A 15,177-nucleotide genomic window follows, 5' to 3' on the forward strand; every position below is an offset into this window, starting at 1 on the left:
GGGAATCCGTTTTTTTTTTTTTTTTATAAATTTTTTTTCAATAAAAACCCCCCCCCCCCCCCTGAATTTAGTTGTCCACGTTCTTTTTGTAGCATCTTCGTTTGAACACAAGAGGGCAGTGTTTGCTTGATACGCCACTTGTCAGGCTGGTGAGGATAAAAGGACACGAGAGCAGCTTCTCAGTTACATAAAGATTTGCGTTGTTGTTTCAGTGCCCTACATAACTACTCCATCTATAAACCACAAGACAGGGGTCCTGACTGTGTTCGCTGAAAAAGGGTTTACAGTTGAGCAGTGCGAGTATGAATTCAAAGTTATAGCAGAAAAATAAGAAATTTGTAAAATGATCTGTACTTTACCCGGTGCAAATTTTTGTTCAGTTCAACCGGCGATAAAGTTCTCAACAAGCACGAACCATTGCAGTTTACTATTTACAAAAACCTGTGGGAAAAAAATATAAACAAAGAAAAAAGTTTGGTAAAAGAACTTGATTTATTTCTCATAAATATGTTTTTTTGTTTGTTTGTTTTTCTTTCTTGGGTGTGCATTGATTCGCAGTGAGTCTGAACTCCTCTGCGAAAGCATACAGATCTGCCGCACTAAAGTGAGAAAGAACAATGATTTTTAGAGGATCTGCTGTAATTTCCCATCACTCTGGACACATTTGTAAAGCTCATTCCCACCACATTGGAGTCTGAAATTATTGGAACCAATATGAAGTCCAAATACAAGACTTTGAACTTCATATTATGGCATCATTTCTTTTCTCGGCCTGATCTGTGAAACAGACTGAGCATTTCTCAGAAAAAAACATCTTTGATCCAACATCCCGGAGGGAGGGAGGATGTTAATGATATAATAATAATAATAATAATAATAATAATAATAATAATAATAAAAAAAGACTGAATAAGGATGGCATGAAAGGTTTGCTTAAAAAACCCCCAACATTTTTGCATCTGTTCTTTTTTTGGTTCATGTCTTCACAAATCACAAGAATTGCTTAGTAAAGATAATTTGAATCTGTATTTGATTCATTCCTAAGCAAGATAGTGATTTTAAGCACAGCTCTGTGTTTCTAAACTAACTTGTGTTATATAAAAGATAGCAAATGGAAATATTCTGTTATACCTGTGAGTTTGCGTTGACCTGTATTTATATCCTTCTAAATGAGATACTTTTTTCTGATCTTACTCATGATGGGTAAAAACTAAAAGCAGTTGTGCATATTTTTCCTGTCTGAGTACATTTGCACACACATGCTTTAGGGTGAATTTTAGATTTTTATGCCCAGACTTGACCCTCAGGGGCCCGGAGGGGGGGAGTACACTACTGAAGCACAGATTCAAAATAAGGAAATGCATGTTTCTTGTTTATAAAAACATACAAATAGAAAAGGTTCATTCCCTCGCGTCAGTATCTTGAGAACAATCCCTGGAGTATGTAAATAAATTAACATTCCTCTTTGTCCTGCTACCATTTTTTTTTTGTTTGTTTGTTTTTAATGGTGATACATGACCCACACGACATGCAACGTACACTTTAGCGCGTCGGCGCTGATGAGCATTTGAGCTCGTCTCTGCTGAGCAAGCGGCAAACTGCGGCGCAGCTGAAAGATGAGACCGCTGGACGACTAAAGCGAGAGCGAGAGACGAGTCCGCTGCAGCAGGACGTGTTCCCATCTCTGATGCAGGGAGATAAGTTTGTTCTCAAAGTAACTTGGCAACTATCAGGATGTCGGATGACTGCAGCGATGGCAACAAAACGCTGCATTCATTAGCGCAGCCAGACGCCTGAAACTGAGCCCAAACAAAGATCCTGTCGGGCTGCACTGTACGTTTAATACAAGTTACTTCCAACGGTTTGTGAAATGTTTTTTTTTTCTTTGAATCGCATTGTTTTGATGTTGAATAAATCCACCATATGGTCGATTTTCTGATCTCTGATGTGCTTATATTTCCAGAAGATGGAGTGAAGTGACTTTATATCCAACATTGTAACCAAAAATGCAAGTCTTGGCTCTCGCTAGCTTAGATTCAGCTTTCCTGGCTATGACTCCAAAAGTAGCCACATTGAACATATGTTGATTTATTGCTGTGTTTTTTGTTGTTGTTGTTTACTCATTTATGAACTCCTAATGTTGTAACAACGTTGTTACCTTGAAGCTGGTTATTCTCAATTTAAAACTTCAAAGCATTGTAGACATTTTTTTTTTTTTTGACTCCTTCACCTGCCACGTCGCCACCACCTTTTCAACCAGAGCAACATCAGACTCGTTTCTTCTCCTTCAGAGGTCCCAAGGGTGTGTGGACGCTGGAAGAAAAGGGCGAGTCACCTCACTTCGATACCACATTTGAAGATGCCCGCCCCAGTTTGACTCACATGGCCCTCCTGGGACTGCAAAGGGCAGGATACCTGAAATACCTCATCAGCCAGAATGTCGACGGGCTGCATGTTCGATCAGGCTTCCCCAGGTAATGACGTTCCGTTGGTGGAGATATTTGTCTAATATATCTGCTTCGATTCTTTCTTGGTGCGGTTTAGGTGTAAAAACGGCAGGATGCTGCAGCAGACTCACAATGTCTGCAAGCTGAGCACGATTGAAAGTGCTAAGACTTTCCTCCTTGTCTCAGTTTGGTGTTATTTAGATCCGTATCCCCTTGCTAGAGTTCGGTTTTAGGAGGACGCCAATCTTCAAGAGAAAAACAAAATCTCGCTTGGATAACGTCGCATGGACTCTGGGCGTCTGAGACGAGCGTTTCGAGACTAAAAGTACATCAGTTTGTGTGTTAAGTAACAAAATCAGGCCAAGTAGAAGAAAAGGGGCAGCTCTGGTAACACTGACCACACAAAGCAAGATGAAAAGATTAAAGAACCCATGATTGTTAGGTTTGGATCCAGGATAACACGGCACTGATCCAAATTCACAACTGAACACTTGAAAATGAAGAGGATGCTATTTGTTGTTGTTTTTTTTTAATTGGGCAGCTATGAGTTTTCATCCCCATCTGAAAGCTTTTGAAGTAAGAGAGAGACGTACCAGTGCCAGGGGAAAAAATAAAAAATAAAAATCTTGAAACCTTTTAGTAGTTTTAGCATCCAGCAACGAGCAGAGGCTGAATATATCGGTGATTTGGGCCCAGAGTGTCTCTTGCATCTTTGTAATTTTACTGCTGGCGTTTTGTTGGAGAATGTCATGAATAAACCGATAAATAGACGTGTTTGGCTTCGACTTATTGTTTTAAAATTAGAGGCTGCTGCTGCTGCTTTGTAATAACAGCCATACCAGCATCACAGCTCACTTAATTTGAAATCAAATAATTCTCGGTGCCACCGAAAGTGTGTGTGTGGTCGTCTGCTCGAGTGTTACTCGGTCATATTGGACTGAGCCCAGGGCTGAGAGTCCAATTTTTCATTCTGTTCGTACATCCAGCCTTTCCGCATATTGGAGGACTTGCTTTTCCTGGAAACCATTTACATAGAGCTCTTCCTCCACCCTCAATCAGGTTTTTTTGAAATGAGGTCAGACAGTGAAGGAGTAGGGTCTCGGAGGGAATCACCAAAACGGCAGATGGACCGGCAGAATAAACCGTCTGGGATTAAACCGTAGAAGTAGCAGGTGAAACAACACAAGGCGTACACTTAAAGATTCATTAAACGGCAAGGAAAAAGTTTATCCTCAAAAATTCATACTTTTACTTTTGCTTTAGGTTTTATGTAAATGTGTGTGTGTGTTTTTCCTGCTGATGTGAATTTATCTCCTCATTCCTCCAGGGATAAACTATCAGAGCTTCATGGAAACATGTTTGTGGAGGAATGCGAGAAGTGTGGCAGGTACGTGTACGAACGCTCACAAGCACCAAAGCAGTCACCACCGATTAATAGTTGGATTGCACAAGGTCTTTAATTGGAGATTTTTGTTGTTTCCAGAAAGTTCTAGATGGACCATATTTTCAGACAAATAAGTTTTTTTTTGTTGTTGTTTTTTTTTATTTTTTTTATCTTGAATGAAAAAAAAAGCATGTATTTTTATTTTATTTTATTTATTTTTTTTGCACAGTTTTGGCTCAACTGAGTTGTTCTTTCAACAGATGAGCCCTTTGGAGTCTGCATTTAATGTTCACGATTAGTCTATTGCTAAATTAGCTGACGATTGTTCCTGTAACAAATTCATCACAATTAATCTGGTTAATCGTTTCAGTCCTAAACAAGCGTAAAAGGTGTTCAAGCCCCCGTTTGCATGGCAACATGAGGCTGCACCTGAAAATAGGCTCCCTCCCTGTGGAACAAACATCGTGTGGAGTGGTGCGCCTCACCCTAAACCCCCCAAACCTCCAGCCGCTACGAAAAAAAACTGTAAGCACAGAGCTGAAAGAGGAGTTATGCGCCTTCATCTCTGTGGTATGTTGGCCAAAGCATGTCAGACATTTTACTAACCATCTCAGGAATTTGTGGTGGAAACATTTTCAGATATGCTTTTACTCAGTTTCATGAGTTATTAGTCGAAATTCCTCGGCATACAAGCAGAAACTGTGTGGCTGCAGCGTCATCCATAAAACATGCAGACAAGAGGCTCGGTTACTATTCACAGACATCGGCTCGTGTCTGAGCGTTCCTGCACATCAGGATCGCTGGCGTCAGCGGCGTCTCTGGCGTCGCACTGCGAGGACTTGCTTGGGTTTTATGTTTGGGTTGAACTCCAGTGTTTCTTAAAATCTTTGGAAGAAAAACATGCTTATTAATATTCGAGCAAAATGCCACACAGGTAGCAGCTCAGAGATGCTGACGGGTAGAGCCCGCAGCAGCGGCAGGAGAAGAAGAAGAAGAAGAAGAAGAAGAGAAACGTGAGCAAAAAACAAACTCGGCTAAAGTTTAATTCTCTGCACACACACAAGGCGCTGTTATAATTAATTTTAAATTAGCTTTATGTTTGCTGATTATCTCCTGCGGGACGACACGCTCGCTTTCAGAGAACGACTCAGAAAAAAGGTTAATGCAAAGTTATCGTCTCCGGATGCTCCTAGGAAAAAAGAAAGCGGCTTCATCTTCCCTCTCGTGGCGTTCTCTCTCAGCAGGTTGCGCCTTTGGGGACATGACGTGGGAAAAGCGAGGCTGTCGAGCACATTTAAACAATTTTGCTTTAGCTACACAATATTTAACCCCCCCCCCCAAATCCTTCCAGAGCATCTCCAAATTGTTCTTCTTAGCCCATGAATTGATAAGCTCAGAGCAGGAGTAGGAGCATGTAGAGGTTCCAGCGGTGCCTCTGAACTGCTTGCCTTTTTTTATTTTTCCTCCTGAAAATGGAGCAAATGGAGGTGGATGCATTCAAGTGTTAAACTTCTGGGATTTGCTGTTTTCCAGGCAGTACGTGAGGGAGAAGGTGATCGGTGTGATGGGGCTGAAACCGACAGGACGTTACTGCGAGGTGGTACGGTCCAGAGGGCTGAGGGCCTGCAGGTGAAACACACGCACACACACACACACAGGGTCATGCATTTGAAAAGGGATGGGGAGAAAAAAAAAAAGAAACAGCTCATCGTGATTTATTTATTAGTGTGCTTATTCATCACTTTTTTTTTTTTTAATCACTGAAGAGGAAAGCTGATCAGCACCATACTGGATTGGGAGGATGCTCTGCCTGACAGAGACCTGAACAGAGCAGATGATGCAAGCAGGTGAGAGAAACGTAAATCGTTGTTTCATCACCTGTCTTTATCACCGAGCAGCACACAGATCCTTCACTTTTCTCGCCTCGTTTCCTCCAACATCCCCGTTTCATCTGACGGCGAGAGCTACAAACGCCAGTTCAAACCTTGCTGTGAAGTAAAAAAAAAAAAAAAAAAGTCAAACAAAGTGTTGGGATTGATTCGCTCGAGCCGTCACTGTCCTGAAGGTCTTGTTTGAAAACCTTTTTTTTTTATTTCTTTTTCGGGCTTTACGTATTCACCTCCGTCGGCTTTAATGTCCTCAGATGAACATTTTCATTCATTCCTTCAGCCCCAAAAGCTCTTACTGCGTGTTTACAAAGCTGCAAGAGGGAAGAAAAGGATGCGCTTGTGTCGCCTTGATCTGCTGACACATAATAGACTCATAATTACCATTTAAATTGCAGAAAGGGGATTTGGAAGCACAGACCTTTGAACTCTAATTGTTTGTTTGTGGCAATGGGGAAAAAAAAAACAAAAAAAAAAAACAGGTAGAAACAGCGAATCATTCAAAGCTGATTTAATGTGAAGTTGTAGTGCTTCTAAATTTTGTAGAGAGTGCGTGATCAGACTTAAACTCGACCCGCTAGCTGAAATTTCCCTTCTTTTGTATAAGTTGCTTTGTCATTTTTAAGTGAACGTGCAAGTTATGGCACCAGAGCTGCATCTAGCATGGTGTTTTGTAAGAATCTGCCAGGGATTAGCTGCATTAGCCTTATTTTAGTCACAGTGATGCAGAGAAGAGGATTGCAGTGGCAACACAAGCTGTTGTTTAGCTTGTGTGTTTCTCAAGTCTTAGCCACTCACCAAATGTTTTCCCAAAACAATCTGTTCACTGTTTTTTTTTTTTTTTTTTTTTTAAGAAGTTACCCTCTGAATTTCTGACTAGGATGAAAAGAAGACAGAAAAAAATTAACATTTATCTCAAATTTCAGGATGACACCATTGCAATGTTAAATGAGGCAATAAAAGATGAATAAAAGTCATGAAAAGCTGATAGTACAGACATAAATATATGCAAATACTGTGTTAGTTTTGACACATTACTTGCAAAATACTTACTATACTGTGTAAAGTAATTCAAAGGCCGCCTTCAAATAAACACAAATGACCATGGCTGACCCTATTCCTAATTCATGAGATTACTGATGTCGCTGTAACAGCTTTCTTTCCACAAGGTGTTCATGGGAATAGGTCAACATGCTTCCAGAAATACATCTGTGAGGTCGGACACTGATGCTGGATGGCAAGGTCCGTCTTGCAGACTGTGCTATAATTCGTCCTAAATGACTCTGTTTGAAGGCATCCATCCCCAAACTCTTGGTGAATTATCTTGGAGTCCAAATCCCCAAGTTTGGAGAGTGCGATGGCTTTGTAGCACCAGGTTTCCCTCCTTTAAGTGAGATTCTAAATTCCTGCATAGCTACTTAATGATGACTCTTGGGAAAACAAATCCATGCAGTAGGCACTTATCACTGTGATTTAAAATTTTGTTTGTCGGCCATTGAGCTCACGTACTGCTTGAGGTTTTTCAGTAACATTTGCTTAAAGTATAACAGGCATGCACAAATTTTCCTTTTTGATTAGCTAAAAGATTGTTTGTTTTTTTCCCCCCTAAGTGTCTATTTTGTCAAAAACATTTCCCACAAGTTTAATCTGCTTTAATCTACCATATTATTTACGCTGCTGCAATTATGACTTTAGTAATGCCACCAGCCTCTCTAATATTCACAGGAATTAGAAAAATTACTGATACAATAAATTGCCTTTAAGGGCAAATTTTAAGAAATATTCCCTTAACTTTTGATTACTGTTTTGGTTTAGTTTGTTGACTTCCAAAATTCGAAGACAGACGCTAGAAATGATCAAAATGTATTTTGTTTTGCTAAAAACATGAAGAAAAACCCAGGTCAGCTTGTCCGTTTGAAATGCAAAACACAAAAAATATGTTTTGTGCTAGCCTGCAACTGGGACAGCAACAAACGCCGTAACATAGGCATTTAGTTTTTAATTAAAAATGAATAATAAATGAAGATTTGCAGTTTGTAAAGGAAAAATGATTAGCAATTCACTTTTAGACTGCGGTAAATGTAGGTGAGCTAAACATGAGATGCATATATTTACTACATGAGATATTTTTAACCCAGCCGCAAGGAGAGTGAATGATCCAACAAGCATCTCGTAAGCCTGAAACTCCCTGCTGGACGGCTGGAACTGCAGATATGTTTGGGATGAGGATGAGAGCTAAAAAGAAATCTTGAAGAATCAGAAAAAGAAGTCCAGCTACATTTTTATTCAGGCTTCTTTTCATCGACTGCAAATCCATGCTGTGGTGTAAACCACGGAGACAGAATAGTTGTTTTCACCTACTTGTAAACCCGTATCCCTGCAATATTTGCTGAGTTTTCTTTTTGTTTACAGTAGAGACGTCAAAAGTTTCTTGCAGACATGCAAGTAAACTAAACACGCATCCAAATTCCTGGTCCTTACCAGATATTTCCTAAGTGTTGCTGTTTTCCACACCGGCTTTCATGCACGCCCACATGCAGGAATTACCCTTGAGGAGAAACGGGCGAATCGGAAGACTGTCAAAAACTCGCATCTGCTTATTTTGGCTGATTTTTAACTCCTTGTGTTGGCATGCAGACGAGCAGACCTGGCACTGACTCTGGGCACGTCCATGCAGATCAAACCCAGTGGGGACCTCCCACTCCTCACAAAGCGCAAAGGAGGGAAAGTGGTTATAGTCAACTTGCAACCAACCAAACATGTGAGTCTCATCTACACGCCACATCGAGACATGCGTCCAGAAATATTTCATTGTTTGTGAGGAGGAAACTGACCTCCAAGTGTAGAATCTCAAGGTGCGACTTGAAATATCATGGTTTTATAGAACATAATTACTTTAATCTACAACAGAAAAGCCACGATTGTTTCTACTCGTGCTGAAATATAAGACATTAAATTGTAGTAGTTCCATCTAAAGCATTTATTTTGAAAAAAACAAAAAAAAAAACAAAGAATAAACATTGGATACATTCCACCGTGGAGTTTAAGTTCTTGTCGCTTTTCTGTTTCTGTTGTTTCCAGACTAATACTGGGAGAATAAAAGGCTCTTATCAGCCAGCTAACTAGTCAAGCCATCTGCTTGGCTGGAGCTTTCCAGCCATGTTTCTTTTGTTTTTGTTTTTCACATGCCCTGTTCAGCAGTGGGGCATGCAGGATTGTTGTCTGAATGCCCAAAAGCTTTACTCTCACAGGTGGAGCATTACTGTAAAAAATAAAAAATAAAAAAAAAATCTGGAATGCTGATTTTGCTTTTTTCACTGATTATTTGTCTCATACTAGACTGTCATGACATAGTGACAAGTTAAACGCAGAATGTAATAGAAGCTGCCTACTACAGCTTTAAGGAAGAGATAATGCAATCATTTGAATCAGGTGTGTTGTAGCACACGTTTTAAGACTTGAATAAGGCCCTGAGGACCAGCACTGACAACCCTGCATATCTACCTGCATATCTAAACGCAGCTCAGTTTTTTTTTTTTTTTTTTTTTTTTTTTTTTTTTTGCACCACCATACTCAAAGTTAAAATGTTCCATTGAATTCACAGCAGAAAACGGCGGGAATAAAAATATCAAAGTTTGTTAATGAGGAGAAATCTGTTGTTTTGCCGATGTGTGTGGATCATTTTTTCACTTTGGGATAACAAGGATATAAAAACTACACTGATATTGTAGTGACAAATCACTTCACTGTTTCCTGGTCCTTAAGTGACTAGCAATGGAAATGTGGAGAAAGTGCAATTCCTCACATGTCCACTTGAGGCAGACCCCGAAGCAAAATCAGCTGCTAAAACCTAATTTGGTTTGTTCCGGTGATTTTTTTTATTTTTTATTTTTTTATTTAATTTTTATAAACCACTCTGGGACAGTATCTCAAATAGCTTCCCTATGCTGTAAACTGAGTCAGTATTTCTATACATCAGCAAAGTGATTGTGTATATGATACATAATTAATGGTGAGTGCAGGTGTGTGTGTGTCACGTAACGAGTGTCCTCTGTCTTCTGCACTTCAGAAATCCACAATGTTGAGGCAAAACGACAGAGGGTTTCGATGCATTTCTTTACTTTTAGTTAGTCAATGTCGGTGTTCTGTCAGATCAGTGACTTATTTTCGTCATAACTTGTTGCGTATGCTGAACTGACGACTCCACTGACGGTCGGACTTACTAATGCGCATGCGCGGGCATGTGTACGCTATCCTGACAGCGTGTGTCCATCTGATAGAACACCCGGGCGTACTTTGAAGTGTAAACAATAAGCGACAAGCGCATGAAGTGACGCAGCATCACGAAACAGCGTGCCCTGTGATGACGCTGAATGGCGCCGACGGTGTTTGTGAAATTCACGCTTTTGGAGATGTTTTCATTCGTTTGTTTCGCTGAAGCCGACGCTGCGCGTCTGATGGGAAAATGGGGGAACCTGTTTTGGAGTCACCTCGCTGTGTTTTTCTTCTTCTGGTGATTTGCGTTGCAGTTTACTCGCGCTCATAACACTGCACGTGCTTTCCCTTGTAATCACTGGCAGAAAACATTTCATTAGGTGAATGATTACGGTGGAGGCCATTATTTGAGGGGTAATTATAATTTTCAGGTCTGTTCAATGCAATCAGACTCAAACAGGGATCTCTGACAGGAATTGAAAATTAGTCGAAGGCTTTTTCTTGATTTTGTACTGTTCTTTTAAACAGATTAAAGTAACTAATTGAACTCATCCACAGAGTCCTACGGATTAAAATGCTTAACTTCTGACACTGATTCTGTGCCTTGATACCTCTTAAACATTTTACAACAGAAAGACGACATTTAATTTATTGCATGTGACAGAGTGGGGAAGTATACACTTTTATGCTGATACATAAAATAACGTCCAACCAGTTGTTTTTCAACCACAGATCAATTAATTGTGTGTTAATTAATCTCAGAATAAATGCAGCTGCTGTGTGAAGGTTTGTCAGAGAGAAATTTGGCGAGCAAACATCATGAAGACCTTCCAGCATGAGCGATTTCCATAAACATTATCACTGGGATGATTCAGGTTAAATCATGTTTATGCACTGAAGCAGTCTAAACCTAAATTTAATTAAGATTTACTTGGAACATTACTGTCCAGACACTTTCCATTTGGTAAAAAACTTGAGTCTTTAGATGTTCAGAGAGGATAGAGATACTCCAAAAGACTTGACGCTGTAATTGCACCAATAAAACTCATTGAAGTTTCTGGTCGATCCCTTATTGTCTCTTTTGTGCTCGCCTGTTTCGCAGGACAAACACGCCCACCTGCGTATCAACGGTTACGTGGACGATGTCATGAAGCAGCTGATGGAGCTGCTGGGTTTAGACATCCCAAAGTGGGAGGGACCCACCGTCTGCGAGAGCTCCACTTTCTCGCCCGAGACCACCGCTGACACCAAGCCTCCTCGCGGCGTTTCTGCAAAGGACAAAGTGAAAAAGGACAAAATCAAGGAGGAGAGGAAAAGGGAAGCAACGCAGCCGACGGAGGACGCCGGCGTGAAAGACGAGACAGTTTCAATAAAGCGAGAACGAGCAGATTTTTCTGCGGAGACAGGCGAAAAGGAATAACCTCTGGATATTTTTTTGTTGTTGTTCCTCAGGACTCGTCAAAACCACAAACACAAACCCGTCCAGAGGCTTACTCATGAGCTGAAAGTTTGATCAACTTCAGAAATAACATCAGTCTCTCATTTTCTATCATCTGGCAGACGTTTTATATATATATATATATATAATTTTTTATTTTTTTTTTTTAAAGATGAAACCTTTCAGACACCCTCTGGCTCGGGCTCTCATAAAGCCTCACTAATTCATGCTTGTTTGGAAGCGTTTCTCCTAATAGGAACACTGCTTAAAGCACACGCGCTGATGTAAAACGTTTCGGGGAATATTTTGTACTTCATCCAGCTCCGAGCCTCGTTTCTCCGGGAGAACAAGTCTTAACGGGACAGCACAACGAGACGCGATCTGGAGCATGTCGTTGCAGATAAAGTTTTTAATAAGGTGTGTAAGTTTGCTGCACCTTATTAATATTTATAGCATGCGCTCCAGATCTTGTCCCTGCAGATCTCGCCTTTTAAGTCTCCTTGGTTTGATACATTATGAAAAGGAATATCAAGTGAGCTGCTTCTCCAAGTCTGGCTGACTAGTAGCTACAGTGCAAACATGCAGTGGGGGCGCGAGGTGAGGCGGGGCAGGCTGGGGATTTTAGGTCATGTCGGATTTTCGAACCATGATTGAATCGTAATCATGCTGCCTGTGTTTCTAGGAACGAGGTCTTGGAGATCGAACTCTCCAAGAAAAGGTTACTTTAAAGATTGATTGTTTTTAACACTCTGGGCTGTATATCTATAAACACATTTAGGGAGTAAAAATCATAAACTTTGCGTAAAAACTGCCTCATCTCTTGTGTACCGTCTTGGCATTGCTTTTTAGCAAGAGACGGAACTCGCTCTCTCTCATCTGAAATTGTTTTTCAGGTAAAAAAAAAAAAAAATAGATTCAAACCTCTGCAGACTTACTTCCTGCTCCAGGGATAATTTATTGACAACTTTTCCATCTTCGATTGAAATGTTAATTATTAAATTATGTCTGCAGCAAGGAGTCTGTGCAGCCATTTATCTACCGCAATTTGAAAGAAATTGAGACTCTGTTGCTCTTTGTATACCTAAAACCCCAGAGGCCCGTATCTTCCCTCACTGTGCTGGAAATCTGTAATAATCAAACCTATTAAGAGAGATTGGAGATTACCATTATTTTATTATTATTATTATAATTATTATTTCATCCTATATTTCTTTTCTTTCTTAATCCTTTCAGGGTTGTAATTGAACTGCTGCCTATCTTCAGTAGTCGATCAGACGGTGTTTTCAGGTTTGTAGCGTCTCCCTTTTCCCTCCAAACGTATCGATGGTCTTTATGGTCAAACGGTAAAATTGGAGTTTTGTCTGACCCCGTCTGTCCATTTGTAAACCGTAATCTAGCTTTTTGCTTTTTGCTTTTTTTTTTTTTTGTGGTGTACATTCTGAGCATCGACTTCCCATGATTATCTTCACTTTTCAACTCTGTGGGAATCACATTGCTGACAATCGTCTGTGTGGTGAAGTGGGCTAACGTTTCTACGTTTTCATAGATTTTTCTCACAAAGTAGAACAAAGATGGACTTCCGGTCACAAAGTTGCCCGAGATCTGATTTTGAATTTTTTTGTTTGTTTGTTAGTTTTTGCAAAATTGCTCATTGTAGACACAAAACTGGGCTCATCCTTTGGGTTTCGGCACCTTTTTTTTATTTTTTTTTATTCATAATGCTCAAAGGAAAACAATGTATCTTCAGAAAGCCTGAAGAGTTACCACCAGGACCACTTTGAACGATAACTGGAAAAATTTGACTCCTTACAAACTAATAATCAGACCAACTTAAACCTTTGCACAGCAACGCCTGATTACAGATAACATTTGCTGAAAGCCAAATGTGGATTTTGAACTACAAGGACAGTTTTATTTTTATAGTATACATTTTCTCTTTCCTTCTGGACTTGTTCTTTACACTCCGGGACGCTGAGACTCTTGTTTTTGTTTTTTTTTGTTTTTGTTTCTCTTAAGCAAATTGTTCGTTGTATTTATGATCGTTTAAGAAAAGCCATTTCTTTGACCTTTACTCATTCAGGTCTCTGGTGCTCAGTGTTGGTTGTTATGACCACAATGGTGAAAACTTTGTGAGCCTTTGACTTCAGTATGTCAAAGGTTTCCCCCTGTGCAGAAAATAACCTCAGCCTCATTTCTGCTTGAAGGAACTGCAGCCCATTCAGCCGTACAGGACACATTAAACTCGTTCGGTTTCCTCGCTCGAGCTTCTCGCTTCAAGTCCTTCCACAACTCTTCCTCGGCGGTTTGCTCTTGATGGCCTCACGAACACTGACATCCGTCCATACGAGTGAGACCTTTAGATTTTCATAACAGTTGTTCTGAGTTCATGGACTTGCTCTGAGAAACACGCATTTCCTTTTTTTTTGGGGGGGGGGGGCAGATTGGTGGGTGGGGAGTCATTAGAGAAAGATTTGTAGTGTTTTTCCACCCTAATGAGCGTCAACAATTCTCCAGTTCAGAATAACCCAAATGGATCAGGGCTGTTTTCTCCCTTTGTGCAGAAGTAATTTGTTAGAAGTGACGCTCCACATTTCCCACAATGCAATCCAGTTAAAGCATTATTCAACCTGCACTCTAGTTTAGTTTATACAGACATGCACTTTTTCCATCTTCTATGGCAATTTTTTTTTACAGATAAATAATACATCCTTTAAAAAGATATTAGGCAAAAAAAAAAAAAATTGATTCACAAGGTTTTGTTTGCATTCGTCTTAATTTTGGAGCAAGTAGCACCACAAACACTGACCTGCTTTTTTTTTTGTCAAAATCAAGTCTTCTCAAATAAGAAAAATGTAGAAACTGTGGGAGTTTTTGTTTTGTTCCTATAATGACTCACAGATTTACAACAATTCCACTATTTTGTTGATTTTAATAAAATTCGTATTTTTGAGTCTATTGCTGAGCGCAAACATTTGTTTTATAAATGTTAGAAAAAAATATAAAACTTTGGCGAAATGTACTTCCAATTCTTGGATTAAAAAAAAAAAAAAAGCTTGGACACCTGAGTGTTCGAGTAAACATAAAATTTGAAAAGATGATTTGTCATTTTTACAGTTTTTGTAGCTTGAGTAGTATGTAGAGAACCTAAAGTAGTAAAGAGAACGATGATGTTTGCATTATAGTCATGATTCAAACTGTGAAAGGGAGAAGACATGCAGATAGTTTGGCGTCATCTGACGAATTACCAGAAATGGCTAAACGCCCAATACCAACTGGAAAAGACGGCGGTAGGAGGTATCGGGTATCTATCAAGAAATTCTTGAGGAAAACCTGTTAAATTCTGCAGAAAACCTAAGATCTATAACAACGGTTCACCACTGTAAGTATACAGCAAGAGCTGCAATTGATTAGTTTAAACCAAAGCAGATTTACAAAAGTAAAATAAAAAAGGTTGGTGTCAAGATGGCCAGACCTTCTAGATCATTCTGAAACAGATGTGTTGGTTTATTTGCAGGAAAAATGTGCTTCTATAAAGTATTGATTCTGGTTGGCTAAAAGAAAAAAAAAAGAAACGGATAATTCCGCCACAATTTTTAAAAACCTGAGAAGCATTTTCTGTACTTTACAATTACGTTCTACGATGTGTTTACATACAACAAAATGTAATCACATTTATATTTTGCTGAGGTGACAGTGAGACAAAATGTGAACCTTTACAGGGCACAATGAAAAAAAAAAAAAAAAAAAAACCCGGGACTTTATTCCAAAAAAAATAAAAGGAAAAAAAAGAAAAAAGGACAAACCCAG

General features: G+C 39.6%; 1 protein-coding gene across 1 annotated transcript in view; it reads left to right on the forward strand.

The window, feature by feature from the left end:
* The window catches only part of sirt6 (sirtuin 6), a 17,685-nt gene extending 6,224 nt beyond the window's left edge, over nucleotides 1-11,461 (forward strand). The window contains exons 3-8 of the mRNA XM_015038978.1: nucleotides 2,292-2,474; nucleotides 3,775-3,834; nucleotides 5,365-5,460; nucleotides 5,598-5,678; nucleotides 8,355-8,478; nucleotides 11,035-11,461. Of these exons, the coding sequence (XP_014894464.1) occupies nucleotides 2,292-2,474; nucleotides 3,775-3,834; nucleotides 5,365-5,460; nucleotides 5,598-5,678; nucleotides 8,355-8,478; nucleotides 11,035-11,352 (862 nt within the window). The 3' untranslated portion in view covers nucleotides 11,353-11,461. The remainder of the gene's footprint in view (nucleotides 1-2,291; nucleotides 2,475-3,774; nucleotides 3,835-5,364; nucleotides 5,461-5,597; nucleotides 5,679-8,354; nucleotides 8,479-11,034) is intronic.
* The last annotated feature ends 3,716 nt before the right edge of the window (nucleotides 11,462-15,177 follow it).

Source organism: Poecilia latipinna, unplaced genomic scaffold, assembly GCF_001443285.1.
Source record: "Poecilia latipinna isolate Pla-1442-1.1 unplaced genomic scaffold, P_latipinna-1.0 Scaffold459, whole genome shotgun sequence".
NCBI classification, from domain to species: domain Eukaryota; kingdom Metazoa; phylum Chordata; class Actinopteri; order Cyprinodontiformes; family Poeciliidae; genus Poecilia; species Poecilia latipinna.